The sequence below is a fragment of the Leptopilina boulardi genome, unplaced genomic scaffold, assembly GCF_019393585.1.
Source record: "Leptopilina boulardi isolate dan_hultmark-lab unplaced genomic scaffold, ZJU_Lbou_2.1 LbouV2_302, whole genome shotgun sequence".
Lineage (NCBI taxonomy): Eukaryota > Metazoa > Arthropoda > Insecta > Hymenoptera > Figitidae > Leptopilina > Leptopilina boulardi.
In genome coordinates this window covers 723,580-751,482 of record NW_026137866.1, presented here as the reverse complement: position 1 = coordinate 751,482, position 27,903 = coordinate 723,580, and the positions used below count along the sequence as shown (strand labels likewise).

Sequence of the window (27,903 nt, the reverse complement as noted above, 5' to 3'; positions counted from 1 at the left end):
GGTAAAATCAAATAAAATAATTGACTTTTATTTGAAATAAATTTATTATTAAAAGAAAAAAATTTTAATAATCAAATTTGACCCTAAAAATGGATTAATAATCCATTTGAAAAAATTAATAATTTTATAAATGTTTCAAAAAATTTTGTTTTGAAATATATTTTCTATTTAAAAAATATATATCATTAATGGTATATAATATTGTCTATGAAAAAAAAAATGATTGACAACTTGGTACAATAATTTTTTTTCTAGATAAAAATTTTTGTGTGGTATTTAAATAACGTTACTCATTACTATTTTTTGTAGTGTTTCTATAAGATTATAATTTTTTTTTCATCACTTCTTTTTAAACGAAATAAAATTTCCGTCGATGATATCAGAGCCATTGTAGTAGAAAAGAAGAAGAAAAATCAATGGATATGTATGTGTAATTTCACATGAATTAAGATGATTCTGCCTCTTCGTTCAGCTTCTCGTTCTGTTCGCTGGTATCGTTTTTCGATCTGAAAGAAATCATTAGATGAGGTTTTCTCGGTTCCCTAGGGAAGATTGATTGTTTTCTAATTTATAAACTATCATAGTAAAAGTAAAAAAAAAAGAAAGAAGAAAACCATTAATAAAAAACCAAGAAATATAAAAAACTGGTTAAAGAACAGAAAGTTATTTTTTTTACACTCACAATAGGAAAAGCGTAATTTTATACCAATCTTCCCCCTAAAAATTTCTTTTTCTCAAAAAATAGCCCTTCAATTTTTCAATTATCCAGTAAAAGTTAAATACAATATTTAAATATTTTTATATTATTTTTTACTAAAAATAAACTATAATTTTTATATTAATTTCACCTTTTACTGAACTGATAAATCTTCAGGCTGAGAAATAAATCTCACTAGAGTTATTCAGATCACACAAACACACACAAAATGTTAATAATTATTTGTTATTATTTTGCTTTTTAATTGTTATAAAATTTGTAATTTCGATTGGAAAAAAAAAATTTCATGAAATATATACATATATAATAATATATGTCAAATTCATCTAGATACATGGAGAAAAATATTTAAATAATATAGAAATATATAAATATTTTCCAGTAAAAAAGTAGTTTACAATTTGGAATTTTTTTTTTTAAATTCAGAAATATATCAAATATTTTTAATCTGTGCAGTGATTGGTCGATATCGACGGATTCTTTTGCAATTTAAAACAATTCGCTTTCTTTTTCTTTTCTTTTAATTTTTTAATATGTGGTTTTTTCAGAAAAAAATCTCACTATCACTTCTTTTTTTATCTTTGCTTTACTGGTTTTTTTTTTTTTCTTTTCACGTTATTACAGTGAAAATATTTTTCAATATATATATATTTATAGTGTATTTTACCCTCTATGGCAAAATATTAATGATACACAAAACAATAAAAATTAATTTGCAAGAATTAATTTTATAGAATTTCGATTATATACTATTTTTTATAATCGTACCACTAAAATACTTTTTTTTCTCTTGTCTCTACTCTGTTCCGTTCACTAGATTAATAATTTGCTTTTTCCTATATTATTGTATACTACTATTTTTGACTGTCAAGCAGAGAAAAAAAAATCATAAAAAGATATAAAATTAGAATAAAGTAAAAAAAATTAAAAAAGACTAAATTAAATAAAAAAAAAAAAATAGTAAGCATTACTAAATAATTACATATTTTAAAAAAAGAATGAATTGTTTTTTTTAGAATTTTTAATTGCAAGTCCAAATTTATATTTCTAATTCCCAAAGGGAAATTATTTAAGGTACATTTGTTAGTATTGGCACTTGTAAAAAATTTACAATTATAAAATCAACGTTAAAAAATTGCTTGACAATCAAAATTTTTCTGAAATCTATTAAATATAAAAATTAACTCGATATTGTCGATTATTATATATGATAATAATGTGTTTAGGATTTTTCTATAACTTTCTTGCTCATGCCTAAGAAGAGAGAGTGTTTGTGTGTGGTGGGGTGTTTTGGAATATTTGAAGGGTGCACTCGCGTTTAGAATATCACGATTGTTTTTAAATCTTTCCGACTATAATTCTGTTTTGTTCTTTTCTTTTTTTTTTTTCATTATTTCGTGTATAAACGAGTAGGCACTTGGCTATGTTTCTGTTTCAATCACTGTGAAAATTCTCTTTTAACTGACACTTGTTAGAAAGTATAGATTTTGCAAATAGTTTTTACACCTTGCAAATATTAATATTTATCTCTCGTTTTTTTGAGATTTTATCATATACTTGATTTTCTTCTTTTATTTTAAGACTGTAATCATTCGCACGTTCATTCTTTCATTTATACAATTTTTTTTTGTGTTTAACTTTCACGTGCAAACTGTGTGGAACTTTTTTTTTCATTAGCACCGTATTTTTTATAAGTTCTGACTTCCAGCAGTCTTGCTCTCTCAATTTTTTTTCTTTCTTTCTTTCTCATCATTATTATAATTGATGAACTTTAAAATCCCACTAGAGTCAGAGGATAAAAAATAAAATTGTTGCAGCAGATTTACACAATTTCATCTTGAAATCTGACATTTTTCCTATCACCACAGACGATAGATAGGAATTTATAATTAAAAATAAAAAGTAATCATTAATAAAAATTATAATTAATGGAAATTAATTATATAGAAAAGGATTAAAAATTCTATAAGAGAGATTTTTCATTAATTACTTTTTATTTATGAAAAATAAAAATTTATCGTGTCGTTTTACACAAATTGATTGCTTTTTTTAAAAAATTGTAACGAAGAGAATGAAACATATAGAGAAATTAAAAATTAAATTGTCACGCACAAATACTATTTTTACTAAGCCTATCTATTATCTGTGGTTTGTTACGCGGAAATTTACGTATTCTCCAATTAATTAATTTTACTTGATTTCATTTTCCCTTTTTTTTTTGTTTTGAAAAATTATTATTAATCATACTCAGTCTTTCCGAACGCTCGATTTAAACGAGCAGGAAATCTCGTAATCGACAATCTTTAATTCCGCCATAATTAAACAAAACTTATTTCGATCAATAGCGATATAAAGATTTGTTTTTTAGTGTGGCGGAATTACACATCACTACAAAAAATATATATATATCATTAAAATAGCCTTGAAAGAGTGAAGAGTGACATATTCATAAGTGAAAAAAATATTTTACCAAGAAAACATTTTTTAACGAAATAAAATATTTTTCTCAGTAGAATATCTAAAAAAAACCTACATTTCTTTGAGATCAGTGATTATCAAAGAAAAAAAAAATTTATTCTAAATGATTAAATTGTTCAGTAAGTAAATTTATAAAATTAAACTCGAACGAGTTTTTTTTTTTTTAAATAAAATTTATAGGATAGAAAATAAATTCATTAATTCGTGCGTCTTCCAATTGAAATTATAGAAGAGGCAAATCAAAATATCCAGCATTAACACTAACTTTAAATTTTTTTCATATTCTGTTTTCAACATAAACGGATGTAGAAGGTAAGAAAATATATGAAATTCTGTAGAGAGAATGATACAATCCACAGAAAATCGATAACGCGGGTTTCATTTTTTAACTCTAAAAAAAAATCTCCAACAAAGAGAAAAAAAAACCCCCCGTTAAAAAAAAATTAAACAAAAACGCCTCAAATAGATTTTTTTCGAAAAATTTCGAGTTTGCAATATATATAAAAATACAAATGCATTCAGTACTCTTTTTTTTTCTTCTTTTTGTGAGTCTCTAATTTCCAAACTATGGAATTATATAGACCAATTCACTTTTTAATAATATCGAACCAGAATCTCTCGTTGTATATATAGATTCATTAATTCTATCCTATCAACTTCTCTCTTTTAAGAAGTATAGAAATTTTTCTCGTGTAAAAGTTTTTGGGAACGACATTTTACGACTGTAAATATATATATATGTATATATAGTTAAAAGACTGTCTCACTAATAAATGTAAGCGTCACTGCCACGCCAAAAATATATAAAAAAAAAAATTTTTTTCGAGTTTTTTTAGCCGCGCATGTAAAAATACGCATAAATTGCCAAAACACTCCCACCAACAAACGCGGCTCCTATGCTTAGTGAAAGGGGCGAAAATAATGACCTCTTGAGTTTCTGCCAATCTTCCGTCTCCTTCTGTCGGCGTTTCATCTCTCGTACCTGCGCCGCAAGTCTTTCTTTCTTCTCAATATTACGTTGACGTAAATTGCCTTTCCTAAGAAGAAAAAAACAAAAAGAGTTTTTATTCCAATTTTTCCCAAAGAAGAAATTTAACTTTAAAATATAACAAATTTATTTTTATTAATTTTTTTTTTTTTAATTATAAATAAATTCTAAATTCAGTGATAGAAAAGCTAAAATAAAAAAACTTACGAATCTGGACTAGATGGAGGGCTGGTTTGATAGGAATTTTCACCTCCACTTTCGCCAGATTTATCTTCGTTATTTTCGTGTACATTGTTAGACAAGTGGGTGGAATTTGTTTGCGATAAATTGGAAATTAAATCTGAATGTGAAGGTGGTTCACATGGTAACGGTTTATTTGGAGGACCATTTACATCTCCTGGTTTTAAAGAAAAAAAATTTCATTTTAATATTTTCAAATTTAAATATTTTCTAAATCATTAAGAAGCAAATATTAATTTTTCTCAGGCATTTCAATTTAAAAAAAAAAAAATTGAAAAAGTCGAACACTGTTAAAGATGAGAAACGATTCTTTTTAAATTAAAAAAAAATGAAATGCAAAACAAGTATGCGCGTACCATTTTCAGTAGTTCCTGTAGGCGTGACGTCGGCATTCACACCACGACCTAGTGACTCTCCTCGAGGTGGTGGTAGAGGAGGTGGTTCATCATCATCATCCTCCTCTATTGACGAATTACTAATATTGTTTACCACATCATAATGGTTAGTCACTATTTCGTTATCGACGTTCTGTAAAAACACAACACACTTAGAAAAAACAGATCGTTAATAATTTAAAATAGCACAGCAGAACAATGCTATTAGAATACAAAATTCTTTTGAGAATTTTAATTTTTGTTAATGAGTTAGAAACAAAAAATTAGTTTCCTTCAGGGGAAAAAAAAATTAATGTCTTTTAATTCAGTAGTCCATTCCAAAAACAAAGCTAATAGCAATGTACTACTGTGAATTGGTATTAGTTACCACGTTATTAGAAGGCAATTGTTTCGATCCTTCAATAATGGCTGCATAGGAAAATCGAAGTTGATCAGGCGTTTGAATTAGGCCCATTCGACTCCTTCTCATATCCATTAAAATTTCTCGTACATTCACAGAATTTAATCCATTTTCTTCGATCTATATAAATGTTTGTTAATTAAATAATTAATAAAAAAAAATTTTTTGCAATTTTTGTTTTCCCTACTCACAAGAATAAGACAACTGTCCACAAGACAAAATGTTCCCGATCTTCCTATTCCCGCTGAACAATGAACAATCGGTGGTCCTACATTTTGATCTAAAACACCATGTTGTCTAACGTCAACTAAAAATCGAAGAAATGCCGTTGGACTCTGAGGTACACCAAAATCAGGCCACGTTGTATAGTGTAGATGTAAAATATCTCTACTTTTATTTGATTCCAAGTCGGTTAATCTAAAAAAAATTTTATTATTAATTTATAAGCAATTTTTATTTTTATTAATAAATGAAACTCACTTTAACTTGGTTGTTGTGTAATTCATTAAATTAGTTTTACTGACGAATTCTACTTTTAAATTAACATCTGTAAATGTCATTTCTTCATCAGAAGTTCCACCCATTGGCCAATATTGATGACATTTCACATGATTCTTTTCAATGACTTTATTTAACATTATTATTCCTTTACTCTCTTGTTCCCACACCATTAGCCAAAAATGACCGGCCGTGTTTGGAAGTGGTCCTTGTGTAAGAATATAAAGCCTATTTGCTCTTTCGACCTAAAAATTAATTTCAAATTTTTATAGAACTATAAAAAAAGAATAATTTCACAAACATTTTTATCAAATAATTAGAAAAATAAAATTTTATCTTACCTCGATAAGATTTGCGTTAATATAATCGCATGATCCTCGTTTAAGTTCAATTCTTGTGTGATCATATGGTGCAACATCTCTATATCGATTCAAATTTCTGTTTTGTGGTTTTTTTGATTCATTACACGTGTATTCAAAATTTGTGCACTCGTTACGCATGTGCTAAAAAAATAAAAATTTTATTAAATTTATATTATATACTATAATGATAATAATTGCGATAATTAACGTAAATTGAAACGAATTATTGTTAATAAAAACAGAACTAATTGCTAACAGATGCACTAATTATCTTAATTATTTCACGCATATCAATTATTATTAATAAATTTGCTAATTGTTACAAAACAATTTGAGTAATAATTACATAACAATAATTACTAAATTATCAAAAAGAATCTTTAATTTCTTGTAAATAATTAAAAAAAAAACGCTGACAATAGAAAAATAAGTAAAAAAATAATTTAAATTGAGAAAATTGTCCTCGCAGAAAATTGTAGGTTTTTACCAGATTCATATATTATAATCGAGTGAATTGTAACTTTTAAAGAACACAACCTTCGAATTATCCTTTCAGCTTCAAAAGAAATTCGACCTTGACAGCGAAATATAATACTCTTTAAAACAACTTGTGTTGAAAAAAAAAAACCAATTTTAAACTCCTCAAGCATTTTATCATATATTCATTCAACTTTTTAAAACGGGAACAAGTGCAGATTGTGAGTAATTAGTCTGGGAACTCTTTTGGCACTAATACAATGCTATATAATTGAACAAAGAGGAACGGGATCGTGAGAAAAATAATTCCCATAAAAAAAAAATCTTTTTCATCTTTTTAACTCTATGTATCTCAAAAATGTCTTGAATCATCGTATAAAGAATGTTGATGACAATTTGTCATATTAAAAAATAAATTAAATAATTTCAAAAAAGGGTTAATATTAGAAGTGAAATCAGAAGAGGAAAATTTAAATAGTGGAAATACAATTACGAAGTATAAAAACGAAATAGAATGGAAATATAGAAAATATGTATAATAATGAAAAGCATATATATATATATATTTGGAGGACGAATTCTATGGAATTGACAATGAAATCACAAATTTAAAATTATGGACTTTTGCGCAGATTTGTAAGTGTTTTTTGTTTCTTTTATAGGTTGTGACGCCGGATAACGTCAGGATGACGAATTATACATCAAGTAAATGTGTACATATCAGGGAACGAAGGGGAGACCGGGGTAAGATTTAGTTCAATATATACACACCTGATAGATAATTCCCCAAGCCCCCTTGGAGTTGATCTCCAGGTACTCGGTTTCCAAATTCTCCTGTCTCTCTGTATCCGACATTATGTATATATATTTTTCTCAACTTGTTTTAATTCTTCCAATGATATGATTTTTTTTTCAACTTCCTGATATACTATACTGCACTATGCTCAGTGTTAAAGACGCGCACGCGGCGATCTCGTTCTCTCTTTCTCTCCCTCTTCTTTTTCCAATTCTTTTTCAACACCGAGAACTTGGAACGACACAGAGCACAATTCAATATAGAATCATGATGATAATGAACCTTGACAAAACAATTAAATTGTTATTGTTTGACACTTCCTGTGATGGAAAATAATATGATTTTCACTAATTTTTTCACTGTATAACTCTAAATTAGATGAATTTTGTATACAAGATGAATTGCATTCACAAAGAATCACCTTCTACTTAGTCGCCATCGCAATAAACTAACCTCTACTGTGCCTGTCTGACTGCATTTTGGAGTAACAATTACTTAACGAGATGTATTGTTAATTTTCATTATTATTGTAAAGTAAAACGTAGAAATTGATTTTATTGAATGAAAATTTTTTTCAGAATTTTTTTTTGACGTTTTAGAGAATTAAGAACAATGGAATTTTAAAATTGTCCGCCATAATGGAAAAAATACGCGCATGCGCAATAATGAAAGCGGTAAAATTTAAATGAAATTAATGGAAATGTAATTCATATAAATATTTATTTCTAATTCGTAACTGATTCGATAATTAATAATAGAGAGAAATATTTCAAAAAAAAGATTAATTTCCATTTTTTATTGAAATAATTTACAATCATTAATATATGTTATGTAAAATAAATGATTTCATTATTTTCCAAAATAAACAATATTTAAAAAATATCTTTTCAGGTAAAACAATTTTGATTTAAATTTAAAATTTTCTTAATTTTATAAAAAATTCGATGAAATTTTTAAGATTAAATTGATCACAGATAATAAAAAAAAAATAGATTATGCAAAATGTCATAAAAATGACAAAAATATTGAGTTTTTACATCAGGAATGTAAAATTGATAAATTATAATTTTAAATTGTTTAAAAAAATTTAAATATAAAAAAATATTTTTGTTACAATTTCATATTACAATTTTTTGTTTTTCTCATGACCTTGGATTAAATATATTATGTATAGTTGTTTGAGTATAAAATTTAAAAGATTAGATTTCATCATTAGACGAAGAAGATTTTTGCTTTGATCTGCTGGTTGATGTTTCTTCTACTCCTTCCACTTGACATGATCCCGGTAGAATTATGTAGCCCTCACGACGATTTCTGTTGAAAATTAAAACGTACAATCTTTTGTCTATATTTAAATAAAATATTTATATTTAATTTTTTCCATGAAGAAATTATTTCCTATTTTATAAATTTATTTTTAAACTTATAGAAAAATATTGTCCTTTTTATTCTTGATTAATTATTATTTTAATTAATTTATTTCTTCATAAAATTTGAAAATTCAAATCACAGATCCCTTATTCTATCATGCAAGCTAGAAAAGGTTTCGGCAATTGAATAAAATAAAGCCCCAAGAATTCGATAAACACAAATAATAAAAGTTGATAAAGAAATAACTTCCATCGTTGAATTTTGCAACGAAAATTGATTGGACCTCATGCCTCATGCTATATATTGCTAATGACTGCAAAACACCGATAATCCACTTATACATATGAAACAATGAATTAATAAATCTTTGAATTCTACAATGATAAATCCCTTTTATCACCAATTTTATGCACCTTAATCGCTATTTTGTAAACACGAAAAAAAATTAAATAGGATGACTTATAGGATAGGGAAACGCGTAAATGTTTTTTTTTATTTTATTTTTTTTGTTTTTGTAAATAAATAAATTATAGAACAAACTGTTAATTTTCAGATAAATATTGCAAAACATTATTTTTTCTATTGCAATAAATTGATGTTTAATAAATATTATTAAATACATTAGAATTAATTTCTTTGACAATATAATATATTAAAGATTGTAAGAAATTTCTTTTTCATTAACAAATATTAAACTTTGTGAATCAAATAATAAATAATACAAATAGGAATAAATTGCAAAACATAGAATACTACATAAAATAAAAAAAAAATTAATCACGTGCTTGGACTAATAAATAATAATCATTCCTGTACAGTAATTCTAAATGACACTCAATTTTCAATCTCACTCTCATCATCTTAATTTTTTTTTCAAATTAAAATATTATGATATCTTTAATTACTAAATGAGTTTTCTAACACACTGTCTAGAAATGTTTAAAAAAAAAAAAATTCTAATAATGATAATAAAAAGTTTCTATAACACTTAAATAATAATAAGAGATTCTAAAACCACTTTTTAAATAAATAAAAGTTCTAAAACACTTGCAAATTAACTACAGTTCTGAAACACCAAAAAATAAAAGTTCTAAATTGATTGATATTTCTTTCAGGCTAGTAAATTGTTTCTAGTCTTTCAGTAAATTGGCACAAACACTTGACACTACTTTAGATTTTTTAAAAATGTTTTCTCTCTTTAAATAATTATTTAAAGAGTAAATAATTGATCTTATCGTCAAGCTAGTCTCTGTTTCTCAAGATTAACTGAACTTAATTGAATACAGATGGAATATGTAGATCGGCTGGTTAAACTCGGCCTTTCAGGTCAATCACTTTTTCGCTGTCACTTCTGTAAAGCAAAACTTTTGTTCTGCCCATGTCATAGATTTTTCCATTTAGTTTAGTACGTGTTATGTTTTTTACAGTATTATTTTTTTTTAAATTACTCTTGTTAATCAAACTTTATTAAATTAATTCTCCAATTTAAAGAAAAAAAATAATAAATTAAAATTTTTTTGTTTCTAAAATGATTCAATCGTGCAAATTCATTCAGCGCATGCTGTTTTTTTCCATAAAGCAAAAAAATTACAATTGCAGCTAATTCTAATTTCCATTACTTTATACCGCATGCTTTTTTTAAACATAAATTAAATTTTACTTACCCATAGAGACAGTAATGTTGAACAATAAAGAAAACATCAAAAGCAACTGAAAAGAATCCAAGACCAAATTTCGTTGGATCACCGAAAATACTTTCCCAATCCTCTGTTTAAAAAAATAATTTAATTAATCAAATTATTAAATTTAAATTAAATTGAAATTTCAAAAAACAAAAAAATTACCGAAATTATAAGCGTTAAGTATCATTTGCAACATGGACAGCATTCCTCCAGTGAAATCAAGAAAAATATTTCCAATACTCCAGCCAACAGTAGATTTTCGTTTATAATTATAAAAAGCTTGGGGTACATATTTAATTAATGTAATCGCTAATTTCACGTAACTGCAATAATAAAGAAAATCAAGCCATCCAATTACGTGTTGTAGTGACAGAATAATACTAATAAGTATAAAAGCTGTAAATATTCCATGAATAATTCGTGCAGTAGTTGAAACTCGTTGAGTGCCAATCTGAAAATATTTTTCTTTAATATATTATGTATTTCTTCAAAAAAAAAAAAATGATAATAAAAAATTATTTAAAATATTCAAACCTCATAAATAAAGCATTGAAGAATTGTCACAACTGTTGCAAAAAATGCATGTAACGAAAAGAATATATCGTTTGGTTTCACTGGATTCAAACCCTTTGGATATCGACTGAAATATTCTTGCTAAAAAAAAACAAACAAAAATTAATAAATTTATAATATATTTTTATTTAATTATTTATTATTTGTACAAAATAATTTACCTCTATCTCAGGTATCCAATAGAGACCACAATTGAATAAAGAATATAAAACAAATCCAACAAAATTGAGAGATAAAAAGTCAAAATTTAATCCCACGACACTTTTTCTTCTATAATTACTCAAAATTTGTGGATAAAAACTGACACTCCATGCCAAAAAATAAAGCCATCCTACTACTGAACTAATATGATCGAGTATTGCCGATTTTTCTACAGTTATCCTGACAAATGCGTCGGTAATACTAAAATTAAACGGGAAAACAAAATTAATATAATTTTCCATTATTGTCTTGATTCTGAAAGAATATTTTTAAAGTACATTATCACATTTTTTAATATCTTACTTGTAACCAATAATTTCACCATTATTTAATTGATCACGAGTTACAACAAAAACTTTATAAATTGGCATTATTTTTAATTAAATTGAAAAAGTGAATTAATTAATTATTGTTTCTCGATACTTTTTTTTAATATATCAAAAACACTGAAATTATTAAACAAAAAACACACATTTAAATTATTATATCACATCTGAACATTAAATAAAAAAGGAATTTAAATGAAAAAAAAAATTTGTAATTAATAATTTTAAAAAATAAATTTTTTAATTATAATATATATATATTAAAAGAGAACTAATGCACTGGTCAAAATCTGACCAAAGACTGACTGCATTGAAGTAGAATTTTAAAGAAAGAAGAGGCCATAAGGCTATCTAGTTGCTGAATAAGCAAATGTCCAATGTATTGTTGATTAGAATCTGTTCCGAATTCCGCTATGAATAATAAACAAAATTCTATAATTGCAAACAATTAAGATTATAATTTTCTTATCACGACCACCCATAGAAAATCAAATTAAAAAAGTGTAAATTTTTTTATGATAAGAAAATATATCAATTTTGATAATGAAAAAATAAATGTAAGGAGGAAAACTTTTTTAAAAAACTTCAGTAACAATGTGTATATAACAAACGGAAAATATTTCTTATGTTAAATTTAATTCTCAAAGACTTTTTTTTTTGCAATAGTTAAATAAATTTAAGTTCAAACCTTGAAAGAAAAAAATGTACGTTTTTTTGTCAAGAAATGTGTTTGGTCTTATCGTTAAAATAATTTCCTGGTTCTTTCGAAAAAAAAATTTGTATCTTATACCTTAAAAATATCTGTTTAATTATATTAAATATAATCGTTAAAAAATCAAGATATCGTGATTTTTTCATAATAAATCTAAAGAATAAAATTAATACTAACCTTGCAACATCACTTGGAGTTGCATTCACACTGAGAATAACACTACCTGCTCTTAGTGCTTGAACTTCAATTGTTAAATTTTCTTGAGTTCCTTTTTTTAAAATTAAACTAGATGGTACAGCTCTAATTAAATCTGGATGCTGTATATCAAATTTAACATCCACATCTGCTGTCAATGGTTCACTGTAAAAAATGTCATTGACATTATATAAAAATTTGCTTTGTAATAAATTTACATTTTATCAATATTATAATATACATAAGCCAATTGAAATAAGAAACATTGAATAACAGAACAAAATTAACTTTCCTTTCACTCTTTTTTAATAAAAGGGACGAAATAATTTTTTTTCATGTAAAAGAAAGAATACTTTATCTTAAAACATATTTTAATGTTGAAAAAAAAAATTCTAAACACTTTTTTTAGTGATAAACAATGAGTTTGAAAAATTATATAACTTTTGAATGCATAGAGATATATGTAAATTTTAACGATAAAATTAGAGGAAAAAAACAAGTTCTTGACAAGTAAACAGTTTTTTTTTAGTGATTAAATTTGTCAAAAAATTAAAAAGAAAATAAAACTGTAATTAAAATTACTTACGTTAAATATAAATTAAAAGAGTTTTTATCTCCAACAATTATAGTCAGATCCTGCGACGAAACATGAAAGTCAGCGTAAACTTTAGTTGTCACTGAAAAAAAATCATAGAATAAATGTTAAGAAAATTATAATACTACAAAAAAATAAAAATAAGCTTTTAACAAACCTAATAACACTAGAAACCAGGTAATATTAAGGGAAGTCATTTTGTAAATCTGAAAATAAATATTCATTATTAATTTATTTCACAAAATACAATGATTTACATTGACAGCAGATAATATTTTACTTAAAAAAATGTTGTACTTCAATACAGGAAAATATAAACTTTTGACGCACACTGATAAATAAATAAATAAGTTTTTAACAAAGAAAGCCAAAAAAGGTAAACATACCTAACCTCAAAAAGAGGTGGAAGCGAAAAATATTTCTATAACAAAAATGATTCTTCTTTATTATCATGTTATTTTTTTATTATCATTTATCAATTAGTCATTTTGGTCATTGTACGCTATATTGTAAAGTGTGACGAACTTTGTAATCTTTGCATTTGACAAAGAATACCTAACCTCAATAATATTGCACACTTGTATAAATACTATGACATTTAACAAAATAACCACAACTGGTTAAGAAATTGTTAAATGAATAATTATTTAATAAAAGACATTAAAGGATACACTTTTTATTAATTTAAAACTAAGAAAAGAGAATTAAAACTCTACTTGAAATGCAAACTGTCATTTACTGTCAAAACAAAAACAATACTGAAACCGGAAACAGCTGATCTTGACTAATTTAATTTAAAAAGATAAATCAATAATTAAATACTTTATATCTTAAAGAATGATTTTTATTTATTAATTACTTATATTTATTGATTTTATTTACTTATAATTTGTTCCTTTCACTATTATATACAGTTTACAGCCAAAAATAATAAAAGCGCAAAATTAGTCAAATGTACTACGCTAGTAGAAATTTGAAAAAAAAATATTTAAAAAGATAACAGATAATTATTGTATTTAAAATAAGCGATATTCAATAATTGTTCGACAAAAAAGTGTTGAAATTAAAAAGTGAAACAGTAACAGATAATAATAATAAATGTATATAAGTAGAAAATGAGAAAATATTAAAATTCCGATTAATTAAAAAAGTATTGTATTGATAAATATAACCAAAAAGTTTTTAAAAAAAATTAAATTTACCAATATTAGAAAAATCAAAGAATTAAAATTTTAAACAATTGTAATTAATAAAATATAGAAAATAAGGAAAGAAATAATGAAAGATTTTAATCTTTAGTAAAACAAGATCAACGATTAAAAAATAATTTTGGTTAAAAACAAAAATAATATAAAAAAAAAGGTGAAAAGTATTTTTTCCGTTCTTTTAAAATTGGCACACATTGATTGCATTTCTGGACCAAAATATTTACTTTGGGTCATTGTCAAAATTGTTTATAAACAAGATTCAATTAACGCGTGGTAATTTTTTTTTTTTTTTTTTTGCAAACCTTGATTATTAAAATTTGGCATTGACCAATTAAATACGGAAACTGACAAAAAAAAATTAACGAATGATTGACATAATCTCTTTGCGTGATAAATGAAACGTAGAAATATACACGCACACACATATAAAACTCATTAAGTCCATTGACAATCTTCCGGAACGAAGAAGATAAAACATTTATATATTCGCGATAAAATAATTATTCTTTTAATTAAAAGAGAATGTCGCGTGATTGGCCTATAGATTTCACATTATGTTTTTAATAATAATTCAATGCACTTTGCAAAATAATTTTATTAATAAATTAAAAAAAAATAATTAATATCTAATATTAATTTTATTTATTTTTTATTTTTTATTGAAAAAAATTTGTTAATCGCAAAAATCTTTTTATTTAAAAAGCATTTTGGTCAATTATTTTGAATTTAATTAAAAATTCAGAAATATAAATTAAAAGTCTTGCACAGAATTTTCATAGTTGCATTATTTACAGTTAATGACTTCAACCTTGAAATAAAGAAAATGTTATCGATGGCGTAACGAAATAATAGACCAAGGTAGTCAGCTTGCTATGATTTTTAATTATTCAATTTTTTCGAAAAAATATTACCAATAGTTCATTAAATCTTCTATGTACCTTTAATTTATCTAAAGACGAAATCGGTGAATTAATTTAAATAAATTCAAATCCTAAAATAAATAAGAAATAAAAAAAATTTTATTAAAAAAATATTAAATTAAATAAAAAAAATGGTTAAAAAGCGATAAAATAATTTTTTTAAAAATAAAATAAAAAAGTTCAACCCTAATTATTACTAAAGATCAGAAATTCCCAGAAATCTCATTTCAGCGAAAAAAAAAGTTAATTAGGTCGAGTTTGGAATTTACCACATGCGAAACAGCCAAACAAAAAATTGCATGCGTATAAATATATCGTAATTCCCCATAAGATTTGGAATTTCCAGTGGAAGAACCCAGAAAATTGGACATAAAAAATATATAATATAAAATATAAAAAAAAAAATTCTAATCAAATCTAATTCTTTTCTCTTCATTTTTTTTTTGCAATTTAATTTAAAATTCGAAAAAAATTGAAATTCACATTCAAATGATATTTTTATGATTAAAATAAAAATAAATACAATTTTGAATTTTGATAAAAAAAAATTAATTTAAATTTTAAGGTGAAGGAATGAGTTCATTTTACCTAATATTAGATTTTAACTGATATGAAGTTTTACAAAGTTGGAGCAAAGATAAACACAAGATCGTAAACACGCGGAAAGACAAATTTGATGGAATTGCAAAACGATGAACTTGATTACGCTAACGAACTATTTCTCTCTCAATATTCTGTGAGAAATTATTAATTAATTAATGACAAATTGTCAATATCTACATAAAAAAGTTAAGAAACATTAAAATTAAATTTTTTTTTCCTTCGAATTTTTACCTCTGCGGAAATATAAACAGAAACTTCAAAATTTTATCGTTTGACAACTTTTTGAATTTAATAATTTTTTAAATTATCTCTGCTTTAAAAGATTAATTAATTTTTAATTTAAATTATTAAATAATAATACTAAAGGAAGAAATACATTTTGTACAATTAATCTTACTTTTGATAAAATTAATGATAAAAAAACAGAAAAAAAAAAATTTAAAGCAAAAATTTTCAAAATACATTTTCAACTATTCTTTTCCTGAAATTGAATCTTATTTCTGGATTCAAAAACATATAAATAATTCAAACGCACTCGTGTCCCAAAGATCTAAGAATAAAACACTATTATTCTCTTTTGAATTGTATTTTGAAAGAATATATATACTGATTTAAGAAATTTAAATTTTATTCTCAACTGCAAAAAAAAAAAATTAAAAATTCGATTTTTAGTTAAAAATTTAATTTTACAATTTTCTTAGAAAAATTTAATGAGAGGGAGAAAATAAAAATAAAATTTTTAACAGACCTTTCTTTGTGGAAGAAGAGGCGGAAATTTTTTTTTTTTTTTTTTTTGTTTCTCTTCCAAGACTTGTAATTCGAGTCTGTCTTCGGCTCCCGTTTCAAGGCAGAGTTGACCTCATGAGACACTATGTAAAATCTACCTGTCGACCTGATGATCTCAATTCGAAACGATCAATCAATTTGTTGCTATTGTTTCATTGCGCGTCTTGTTGAAAAAAAATTCCAAATCGTAATTTATTTCTTTCAGGAAAAAAGGCAATTTTCTTCTTCTTTGATGATATATCAGCCAGCACTGAGCATTTTTCCTGTTTTCCAAATTTGAAAATGTTTCAAATTTTTCCGCTTCATAGAAATGGATTTTTCCCAAGAACTGTAAATTTTTTTCTGAAATATCAAAAATTAATGGTAAATTATTTTTTTTTTAAAATAAAACAGAAGCTCTTTATAGAGTCGCGAACACGTTTCGAATGACTGGAGTGTGCCGACATCATCATATAAGTACGACTTCTCCGTTGATCGATATCGCTCCAATCCCCTCCTTTATTCTCTCATTTATAATCATTACGGTGTAATAAACTCATTTCCACGATATTGTTTTTCTATAAACAAAATAAAAATTATTAAATTTTATTTTCGACACTTTTTAATTTTTTATTTATTATTATTTAAATAATTTATTTTTATTAACTTTTTTTTTCTATTAAGTAATATTTAATTAAGTTTATATATTTATACTTTTTCATTTTATGATTTAAAAAAATATTTCTTAAAATTGATTTTAGATGAAATTTATTAAAATATTTTTTTTAAATATATCTTTAAAAATTTATTATCAAATAGTTTGTCAATAGTCATTTTTCCTTGAATTGACAAATTAAAATATCTACGTAAATAATTAAATTTTTTTTTTAAAAATTGTCAATACATAATATGTAAATACAAACGCTTTCGTCAAGTCACTCACTGATAACGGGAGACATTACGCATTAAAATTTTTTCAATTACTGTTTAGCCTCTTTAAACTAAATTTTCTAACATGCAGCTTCCTGTAATATAATTTATTATACACGTCATTCTAAATTCTACGGTTAATTTTAAGTTTCTGTAAAGCACGCAAAAAAGTCAATTTTGATATTGAAAATTTAATTAAAAAAAAAACAACTACTATTTAATAAATAATAATCATGATAGTAATAATAGGAAATAGTAAAGCAAAAAAAAATGCAACGTCAACTTCTAGAAATAGCCAGTTAAAAAACAGTTTTATCTCAATTGTGATATAAAAAATTGCGAGAATTGTAAAATTTTTGAAATCTCATCATATAAGTACATCATAGCACGAAATACAATATTGCATCAATAAAAGAAGAATTTAATGAAAATATTCTGTTCTCAATAAAATTACTTTAGATCTAGTATGACGAAGCAATTTTTTTAAAGAAATTCGCTATTAAAACGTTATAAAAAAAATATCCTAAACATTTTTCTTTTAATTCAATATATAAAATAAAAAAAAATTATTCTCTTATCAACAAATTAATTAAATCGTTATATGAATAGGTAGAAAAAAGCATTTAATAAAACTACCAATAATAAAAAAAAATTAATTAAATTTTCAAACAGGTAATTTAAAATTGATTCAATAAATAATATTTTAATCAACAGATTCACATTTAGTTAAAATTATATTATACAACTGTGTATAAATTATTCCAAGTTACATTAATTAACTCATTAAATATTAATCAAATATTTTGTTTAATATTTTTAATTAATTACTTTATTGGGAAATTTTTTGAAATGATAGATTAAATCATGAATTTAATTTTTTTCAATATTAATGAATGACGAACAATTAATGTGAGACGAAAAAATCATTATATTATTTTTTTTTATCGTTAAACAATTTAATGGGAGATAAAAATTTGTTTTCATTGCTAAATTATAATCACTGTCATAATATAAATGTGAGATTAATTGAAATAAGAAAATCCAAGTCTTATCGATCTAGTTTTTTTTTTTTACAATTGAGTGATTATCACATAAAAATCATTTATTACCTTTGATGAGCAATAAAAATTGTTTTATTATATTTTAAGCAAACCCATTGATAATTGTGCGTGCAATATTATCTTTTTTTTTTAATTTTTCTGAACTTTGTCAAAGTCAATTTTATTAAGTCGCAGAAATTTCGTGCTCAAGAATTTTACAAAATCTATTTATAAGTATTTTTTGTAGAATTTTTTTCTTTTTAAATAAAAATTTTTGAAATTTATTTAATAAAAACTATTTTTGTGTAAATAAGAATAACATTTACTTCACTTAAGATTCATTGATAAAGTCGGCAAACATAAAAGAAGTTGCTACTTCAGTTATATTTCTTTATCTTTTGAATTTTGCTTGTTATTATCGTGAAATTAAATTAGGGAAAACTGTCTTTTTTTTCTTATTACTCATATTATGATAAAATTTTTTCTCAAATTTACAAAATTAGAAAATACAATGATTGATAAAATAAATATATATATATTCTGTAATAAAATTTATTTAGAATAAATTCTTTTCCAAAATAAAATTACTTTAAAAAAAAAACTATTATAAAAATTGGAAAATTTTAAAATAATCATTGGAAATTTTGAAAAATATTTTGGGAATTTGCATATGTAAGTTTGATTTGCTTCTTGATTCTCTCGTTGTCACGTGTCATTGAAATTTTCTATAAATAGATGAAAGAGCGTGACTCAAGAGAAACGCTAGACAAAAGCAAATAGAATTAAAATGCGCTCTGATTCTTAATGTACATTCCGTAAATTGAATGCAAGTTAAGTTCAATAAGTAGAATAATAATAAATGGGTTCATTGTCCAACATCTTTTAAGTATTATTTAATTTTTTTTTTTTATAAATACATCATCAGAACTTGATTTATTTTTGCAACAAAAAAATTAACTAAGTCTGATGTTTAATTGAAAGAGAAAGGGAGAACAATATTTTTGATGTCAAGGATCATTTTTGCCACCTAATGTGTTAGAAATAAATTTATATCCTACATATTGAATAAATTTGAAAATTAATTGCAAACACATTTTTCTGGTTTTTTGAATTATTAAAATCTAAAAATTAATATTTCCTTTCAATGTGTAATTTAATACATTTTTCAATAAAAATAATAAAATTTTTATTGCAAATTAAAATGGAAAAAGAAAGGAATAGAAGGAATTGTAAAAAAAGGTATATTACCAGATACTGTGAGATTTTCAATTATATATATTTGTATATATATATAATTTATATATATATATATAGTTTGTTACAAGGCACAGGTAGCTTACACACATTTTTTTTTGTCATTTTTCGACTTCAAATTTATCTCATTCATACAAGAGCATTCTCTACAGCCTTTGTTCTTTTTTTGTTCAATCATTCTTTCAGAAAGATTACATTCTTATTTTTTTCCCCATTCACGATTGCCCGTCATTTTTTTTTTCTTTCTCTCTTTGTATTAAATGTCGGGTAAATACTGTTTAACGCTTAGAATTTTGACGCCACGTATTCTTGTTGGTAAAAAAATTTCTTTGCATAAATTTTAAACTTTTAAAATTTAAATTACATGAGAGGGGTGGATGGGGGGGGGGCGAGGTGTTTATTAAACTACAGATATACAAAAATGTACGAATTCGAGATCCTCAAAGATTCGATAGGGTAAAAATTTGTGTGTGTGTGTGTGTTTGTGTAAATGTGTGATTAATCAGAGAGGTCCCCGATTCTACATTGGGCTTAAGTTATTCGTTGTTTGTTTTGTTAATTAATGATTACATTGATGCTTCATAATTGCATTACGTTTTTTTATAAATTAGAAATTTTTTTTTCGAAACTCTTTTAAGAAACATAACAAAATCGATTCGATTTTGAAATCTCTTTTCCTTTCTGTCTGTCTCTCCCTCTCTTTCTCTTTTAGAAAAATAATATAATAAATAACTTTTAATTATATACAAGATTAATAATAATTAAATAAATTGTTTTCTTTTTTTTTATAAACTATAGAAAAAAAAAATTATTTTCAATGAGCCACAATAAAGTTATGAGATAAATTTTTTTTTTTGAGCATTAAAATTTTTTAAATCTATAAATATAGAATTTGGCTTGGCACCTTATCTTAGACAAGTAGTTGGTATTTCTGACAATTTTTCAAATAATTAACAAACTCATGGCTTAACAGATAACAATAATGCAATAAATTCTATAGTATTTTAATTTTATCAAATTTAGAATAAAATAAATTCAAATACTGAAAAATAGAAAAAAAGCCAAGAAATGAAGAGAGCGTTATAAGAAAAATTCGACATCGATTTTGCGATTTTTTTTTTTGCAAAATTATTGAAATCAAATTTTGTAACACACGTACAGTGACGATCGTTGTTGCAATAATTTTTTAAAGATTGCATAAAACGATCAAGTTTAATCTCATTAATCGTTACTTAATTTTTTTCCTCTTTTTTTTTTATCGCAATTTCTTAACTTTTTACATTGCTCTTCGAAAAATCGATTTTCGAATCGATTATTTTCAGTAATTAGCTTAATGCTAAATCTTATAAATATTTATACAAGATTTTTTACAATACGTCACGTGGAGATTCAAAATTTTTCACAAGATAAAATCTTTTTTCAATTCTCATTTCAAGCTTCTAATATAGCTGTTCCATTTTTTTTTTATTTTTTTATTTAATATTTGTATTTTCTATCATTTTTTTTTTATTGGAAGCTATTATGTAAAAACATGAAACAAGAGTCTTAAAATATTACTATAGACTAAACTTAATATTCACAATAATGGATTGTAGAAGTTTATCTGTATATTAGTGTAAAATGTTTTCAAAATGCATTTAAAACGCTTCATTAAAAATTAAAATTTAAAAACTAATTTGTAAAATAAGGAAAATATTCTCAAAAAAATTCACGAACTGTTTATAATTTTTTTCTCCATTAAAAAAAAAACAAAATTTTAGTATTAAATTTTGCCAGAGAATTTCCCAAGTAAATTATAATAAATTGTCAAACAAAACAGATTGAGACTGGTTAATATTTAATTAGTAAGGAAAAAGCCGCGTTTAATTAAATTCTATACACATGTCGTTAAAAAGTTTCCTAACGGTAATTCTGAAACATTCAGAATTGACAAAACAAATATATAGCCATACGTATATTATTTTCAAAAGGTGTGAAATTTACTCATGAGAGATTGAGATAAACGGATGATATTTAAATGTGATTATTTTTGCATTAATCCACAAATTAGTTTCATTAAAATATTTTTAAACGTAAGAAAAAAAAGTTTCTTTGAAATTAAAGAATGATGAATAAAAATTTCTTTCAAATTATTCGCTCATGTTAAATAAACCGTGAAACTAGTCTGAACGAAAAATATAATATTTCAACATATCTTTTTAAAACGAAACCATCAACTAGATCTATTTTCCAATATCACAAATCGATTTGACTGTCAGAAAATCTGATTGCCTTTGACAAAAATTACTTTTATAAAAGAACGAAATGATATCATCTTCTAAAGATGAAAAAAAATGTTAATGTGCGGTCGTCAAAGTAATTTTCTTTTTTTTTCATCGTCATTGTGGTTTTAATTATCATTTATTTACAAATAAGAACAAAGAATTAACTCTTTTTTTTTTTTGAAAAAAAACTTGTCTTTGAATATTCGTGTTTAATAAATAATAAAAAGCCACAGTATATTTTGAAATAATTTTTACACATAAAAATGAATCATTTTAATAAATAAATTGACTTTCTGATCTAAAAGGCCTAGATGAAATTTAAACTGTATAAAAGACAAACAGTAGTTCATGTTGCTGATGTAAATTTGTAGGATTACGTGCATCGAACGATTGCATGAATCTCATTAAGCGACGCATAATATTTGTCAAACCCCCGAGGGGAACCGGTAACAATGTTTGGGGATGTATCTATAATTATCGAATATAGCTTTGTTTGCTATTGCGAGCGGCCAATCGAAAATAATGACAATCTTATGCATCGATTCATAAAATATTCATTCATGCGTGAAAACCCGTCTCATCATTATTAGTCAATTGTACAACAATCCTAAAATTATTTTTTCTTTCCATCTAATTCTCAACAAAAAAGGCTTAAATATTTTATTAAACTTATATTTAAAATAAATTTTTCCTTTAAAAATTATTTATTTTTTATAATAAAAATTAAGTTTATACAAATAATCAAAGACAAGTATTAGTTTTTTTTATCACAATTAGAATTTTAGATAATTAAAATAAAAATCATTAAAACGCGAGATTTTTTTATTCATCTGATTGCTGTCACATTGAGCTTACTTCTAAAAGCTAAAAATCTTACTTATTTACTTAATATAATTTACGCTAAATATGCAATAAGGTACAGTACTTCCTAATTGTGTACTATTTCGCTATATTTTTTTTTCTCTATGTTGAGACTACTTTTTTAAATTTAAAAATCAGGTATATAAGTCTTTTTCCCTCGGGGGTATTGACGTTAAAATAATTTCTTTTTTAAAGTTGTGTGGAAAAAAGACATGACGATTTCAAACCGGAAACTCCTTCATTTCCAGTAGAGCATATAAGTAACATCAATACCAGGGAAAAAGCCAGTTAATTTAAATTTAAATCAAACATTACATATATATATATGTATATATCTGATACGTTAAAAAAAAATTTACTTTTGCTTCAAAAGTATATATGTTAATTAACTCGTTTCAAGCTTTATTTCATTTCAATTTAATTAAATATTAAAAGTTAAATTTTTAAAAATGTTCATTAAAAGTAAATTAATTAACATTTTTTTTTTGCAAAATGCTTCCGGCTAATGTAAAATGATTTCGATTCTAAAAGAGTTTTAAAAAAAAGAAAGAAAAACCAGGAAACTCTCACTTAGAGATCAAAAGACGTTCTTTGGTAAATTAACTGCAACTTGATATAGGTAACTCGTATAATTATCAGACTTGACTAATTACACTGATTTATTAAATATATTTTGAATGTAAATTGAAAAATCTAAAAGAAGTCTATGAGAAAAAAAGGAAGAAAATTGACAGCTATTGTTAAAATTGCTGACTTAATTTTTTTTTTTTTACTCTGACCAGCACATTATCCGATTTGAATATTCGTTAATAGAAGGATGGTTGTACAATAATATTTAATATAAACTCTGTATAAGATACAATAATCGTCGTCCCATATTCATTCCTTTTTTTTTGCTAATTTTATTCATCTCACGATATAATTTCAATCAATATTGATAATTAATAATAGAGTATCTCTCTCAATATTTCATTTCGATTCATTCAAAACACATTTCTTTATATTATATATCGTTATTTGCTTATTGGAGTAGATTTCGAAGTTCGGTGCCTCGAAAAATTAAGAGAACTTGTGAGTTTATTAATATATTGCGCATGAGAAGCATTGGAAGAAATATGCAAATTAAAAAAAAAAAATCAACGATCTTCACCGCCTGGTGACAAATTAATCACAGTTGCAGCAATTTACATTTTACACCTTTCTTTCTTTTGTCACAGGGCAGGAATCCGTTTTCTTTTCATTTCTTTTGCAAATGTTCTTTCCATCGTCTCGAGCGATTATATAATCTAATTAATATTACATAATCTATTGTATCGAATCATTCGATTCATATTTTTGCATCCCTATAAAAAAAATTTTTTTTAAAAGATGATAAATCAAAACAAGATTCCCTTTAATTTCCCGATTCCGACTGCGAGTTCGTACCATGATATGGTTCTAGCCCAGAGTTACAATTAAGCCTACAAGCTATTTTTTACAAAAAAAAAAAAAAAATTTTTGCGTTGGGAAAATTGATAATTCAACATTTTGAGCATCTGTGAATTAATTTTTCCCTGATAGAATATATATATAGAGTCTTAGAAAAATCTAAAACTCACCTGATTAATCGAAATTCAAATTACGGTATTTTACTTTTCCTCTCTCTCTCTCTTTCTCTGTCTTCTTATGTACAATATATGAGAAAATCCCAGAATTTCCAGGAACAATTGAATTCAATTTTTCTCGTTTTAGAATCACCTAAACACTGCAACAATTATCACGATTAGACTTATAGTCAGGTACGATGCTCGGTGAACCATACTGCTGTTGTCTTCGAGACATTGACCTAAAATCAAACAAAAAGAATTAGTTTTTTCGATTTTAGAAATTAAAAAAAAAATAATTTTAATTATAATTTTCAAATATTGTTTTTTAAATTATTTAATCATAAAGTTTGGATTCTAATTAGTGGATGTATGTGTCACAATAAAATCGGACCGTGTATACATAAGGCTTAATTATGCGGTTCGAAAGTCTAGTCCTTCAATTTTAATAAAACTCTTCCGGTCTAGAAGGATTCAAGTCAATGAATATTCATCATGAGTCATTAATTTTGCAGCTACTCCGCGCGTAAGACGCCTGTATAAATTTCCTGCCTTCGTTCCACCTCTCGTTGCGCACAGCTTCTCAATTGCACTTCTCGGGTCATTTCAAATTCTGACAATAGAGAATTTAGAGGATGGAGAATCCTCGCGTGTGTTACAATTTTGACTCTATCTTCCGACGACTCGAGTCTTTAAGAAAATTGACTCTAATATTTATAATTGCAAATTAGAAAATTAAATTTCGAAATTTTCATTTAAAATAAATTTTAATATTGTTTGAAAACAGAGACTAATTCCGTTTAGGATTTGATCCTATTTTTTCGTAAAAGTTTACTTGGGATTTAAGCCTCTGTTTTGTTCAAAGATCAATCCTTAGGGTTTAGATTGAAAGTTTTAATCCCCCTTTCTCTCTCTCTCTCTTACCGATGCTGGTCGCATTGAAGGCCAACATTGGAGGTGATGTCTGAACCTCCCTATGACAGGCGTCTGCACTCGCAGTTAAACTCACGACACCGCCGCTCTCTCTATACATGAAACATAATCTTCTACTGTTTCTATAGGGTTGTGGCCTGTTGTTATCATTTGACCAAGCCGATCGACGAGCAAGTGGCGTTGCAATCACAAATTGAGTGCCCTCACCATCGAACCACCTTCCATGACAAGAATAAGCTGAAAAGTAAAGAGTCAAAGATTATTCAAATTAGTACTTAAAAAAAAAGGAATATTTGTTATTACAATTCTAATGGAAGTCTAATTGAATCGTTTCTCATTCCAAAAACACTTTTTCAATGTGAGAGATAAAACACTACCAGGAAAATCCATTTCTACTTTTAATATACGAAAATATTTCTTTGTATATAAGAAACTATTGATTCTTTTTCCAATATCTGACAACGAAGTCCATTTAAAGCATCTCCCACCCTCAAAAAGCAACCACTCAGAAATTTTCTTTTATCTTGGGAATATATTTATTATTCAGTTTCTATTCACAATTTTGAAATATTTAATTATTTTTTCAACAAAAAAGTATTGAAGTATATTTAAATAAAAATTGCCTTTTGAAAAAATAAGAAAAAAAAATTTACCTGTGACAACGTCATCATCAATGCAATCATTTTGAAATTCCATTCTGTCTGCAGTCGAACATCCGACAGTTAATGTTGTCACGTCCGAATTGCATCTTGGATTTTCATTCTCTCTTTTCTCACGTCTTTCAAAATTTTCTTCTTCATCATCATCGTCATCATCTGAATCTCTCTTCATTCGCAAAAGATCAGCGTAGGTAAACAATTTATCGTCGCGCGATGAGAAACTCCTCTTGGGAATACTATCCACATCGTCAAGATAGTCACCAAAATAATCATCCTGAACCTGCAGGATACTTGGAATTCCCGTCTCGTCAAATTTCGTTGCCCAATTGTGACGTGCTTGCGCAAAATTTTCCATATCAACATTAAAATCTTCAATTTTACGATGTCTTGAAAGAATATTATTATCAGCAATATTTTTCATTTTTTCAATTTTTTCTGATTCAAGTGATTTGAATTTTTCATTTTTAATTGAAAAAGGTATTTTCAATGATGGTGGGAAATTTGTTTCTGAATGAATTCGACTTGATCTTACTCTTCTACCAAGATGTTGTTGCTGTTGTTGTTGTTGTTGTTCACGGGAAAAATATTCATTATTGAGACGTTTTTTTTGAATTTCAAAATCTAGTTTACGAGAACGACGATCGTCAGATTTTTCTTGAGCGTGTCTGACCTTCTCTTGTGCTAAAGTGCCAAGTATCTCATGACTTCTACGTGCACCATCCCTGGCGTTTCTTTGATTACGATTTAAACCGGTTACAGTGAATTTTCCCAAATATGGACATTGTCGTGGCTCTGGTGAACTCGCTGAAACAAACAAGAGGAAATAAATTAATAATAATAAATAAATACTAAATAAATAATAAATAAATAATAATTAATAATAAATAAATAATAAATTAATAATAAATAAATAAAAATTAATAATAAATAAATAATAAATTAATAATAAATAAATAATAAATTAATAATAAATTAATAATAAATTAATAAATAATAAACAAAATAAAATTTAAAAAAAATTATTTCTGATGAAACAAAAATTGGAAAAAATGACGATAATTTAAAAATCGTTTCGTAAGAGATTTTCTATCTTTTTCGAAAAAAAAAAAAAGTGGAACAGTCTACCCTATTTTCTTAATCGTTTCTTTGGATTGCAAGGCACGTGGCGTGTCTTGTTTCATTGGGTGATTAACGATTGCGTTTTTCCTCCTATATAAAGGGTCAGAAGAGAGACACGGTTTCGTGAAAGTTGGACCTTGAGTTAATGAGTTGGAAAAATCAAGTCTCCCCTTGTAAGGGGGTGCCTTTGACGGTTCGCAATGGACACCTAATTAACCATAAAAATAACGAGATTTTTGCGGTCTCGAACTGAGACGCGACGGCATCAATAAGATCGAAAAAGGTACAGGGGGGAGGGGGATTGATAGCAGTGGGATGAAAGCAGCTCAACATTCGTTCGGAACTTTGAAAGCTCGTTTCCTGGGAACAAGGGGAAGTAAGAAAAGAGGAGAAAAAAGAGAACTCGGCCTCAGGGCGCTTGTCTCGTTAGAGTTTGCATTGTGTCCTTAGGGCCGATTTTCGCTCTCATTATTGACTCCACTTTTTTTTTCTCAATCTAGCCATAACTTTGTTTCTCTTTTTTCTTTATAAATCAATTTTTCAAAATTTGTATTTTTAAATAGATTACCAAAAATTGAAACAATTTGGTAAATAATAATAATTTTCAGATTATTTAAATTGAATAATAAATAAATAAATAAAACAATGTAAATAATAAATAAATTGATAAAAATAATAAATAAAAAAAAAATAAATTAATATTTAAAATAGCTTTTGGAATTATTATTTATTTGATTTTACAGAGTGAGAGAAAATT

General features: G+C 25.3%; 3 protein-coding genes and 1 long non-coding RNA gene across 10 annotated transcripts in view; 1 reads left to right on the top strand and 3 right to left on the bottom strand.

The window, feature by feature from the left end:
* Positions 1-25: 25 nt before the first annotated feature.
* LOC127282711 (tyrosine-protein phosphatase non-receptor type 1) lies at positions 26-7,826 on the bottom strand. Of its 3 annotated transcripts, XM_051307149.1 has the most exons (9): positions 7,328-7,825; positions 6,059-6,220; positions 5,700-5,962; positions 5,411-5,636; positions 5,187-5,339; positions 4,781-4,952; positions 4,392-4,581; positions 4,123-4,233; positions 26-506 (listed from the first exon to the last, which is right to left on the bottom strand). In XM_051307149.1, the coding sequence occupies exons 1-9, from the start codon at positions 7,409-7,411 to the stop codon at positions 446-448; spliced, it is 1,422 nt and encodes a 473-aa protein (XP_051163106.1). In that variant the 5' UTR covers positions 7,412-7,825; the 3' UTR covers positions 26-445. The 3 variants fall into 3 exon arrangements, with proteins under 3 accessions (XP_051163106.1, XP_051163104.1, XP_051163105.1); XM_051307147.1 differs by lacking the exon at positions 26-506 and having other exon boundaries at positions 926-4,233; positions 7,328-7,826; XM_051307148.1 differs by lacking the exon at positions 26-506 and having other exon boundaries at positions 926-4,233; positions 5,190-5,339.
* LOC127282723 (uncharacterized) overlaps positions 6,711-27,903 on the top strand; it is a 72,908-nt gene continuing 51,715 nt past the window's right edge. The window contains exons 1-2 of the long non-coding RNA XR_007843237.1: positions 6,711-6,777; positions 7,219-7,300. This is a non-coding gene — a long non-coding RNA (uncharacterized LOC127282723). The remainder of the gene's footprint in view (positions 6,778-7,218; positions 7,301-27,903) is intronic.
* LOC127282717 (cystinosin homolog) lies at positions 8,243-16,962 on the bottom strand. 4 transcript variants are annotated; one of them, XM_051307160.1, is made up of 9 exons: positions 16,487-16,583; positions 13,165-13,213; positions 12,999-13,089; positions 12,395-12,577; positions 11,140-11,380; positions 10,940-11,059; positions 10,568-10,856; positions 10,388-10,490; positions 8,243-8,666 (listed from the first exon to the last, which is right to left on the bottom strand). In XM_051307160.1, the coding sequence occupies exons 2-9, from the start codon at positions 13,202-13,204 to the stop codon at positions 8,552-8,554; spliced, it is 1,182 nt and encodes a 393-aa protein (XP_051163117.1). In that variant the 5' UTR covers positions 13,205-13,213; positions 16,487-16,583; the 3' UTR covers positions 8,243-8,551. The 4 variants fall into 4 exon arrangements, with proteins under 4 accessions (XP_051163117.1, XP_051163114.1, XP_051163115.1 ...); XM_051307157.1 differs by lacking the exon at positions 16,487-16,583 and adding an exon at positions 13,394-13,766 and having other exon boundaries at positions 8,245-8,666; XM_051307158.1 differs by lacking the exon at positions 8,243-8,666 and adding an exon at positions 9,668-10,095 and having other exon boundaries at positions 16,487-16,962.
* LOC127282706 (uncharacterized) overlaps positions 19,731-27,903 on the bottom strand; it is a 162,621-nt gene continuing 154,448 nt past the window's right edge. For both annotated transcript variants that reach the window (XM_051307140.1, XM_051307141.1), the window contains 3 exons: positions 26,022-26,831; positions 25,360-25,605; positions 19,731-24,677 (listed from right to left, as the gene is read on the bottom strand). In XM_051307140.1, coding sequence (XP_051163097.1) covers positions 24,586-24,677; positions 25,360-25,605; positions 26,022-26,831 — 1,148 coding nt within the window. In that variant the 3' untranslated portion in view covers positions 19,731-24,585. The remainder of the gene's footprint in view (positions 24,678-25,359; positions 25,606-26,021; positions 26,832-27,903) is intronic.

Coding starts and splice junctions, on each gene's coding strand:
- LOC127282717 (XM_051307160.1), bottom strand. CDS start 13,204: ATGACTTCCCTTAATATTACCTGGTTTCTAGTGTTATTAG. Junction 13,090..13,164: donor CTGGTTTCTAGTGTTATTAG/GTTTGTTAAAAG, acceptor ATTTTTTTTCAG/TGACAACTAAAGTTTACGCT. Junction 8,667..10,387: donor CAACATTACTGTCTCTATGG/GTAAGTAAAATT, acceptor AATTTTCAACAG/AAATCGTCGTGAGGGCTACA.
- LOC127282711 (XM_051307147.1), bottom strand. CDS start 7,411: ATGTCGGATACAGAGAGACAGGAGAATTTGGAAACCGAGTACCTGGAG. Junction 5,340..5,410: donor TGGACAGTTGTCTTATTCTT/GTGAGTAGGGAA, acceptor ACATTTATATAG/ATCGAAGAAAATGGATTAAA. Junction 4,953..5,186: donor AATTGCCTTCTAATAACGTG/GTAACTAATACC, acceptor GTGTTTTTACAG/AACGTCGATAACGAAATAGT.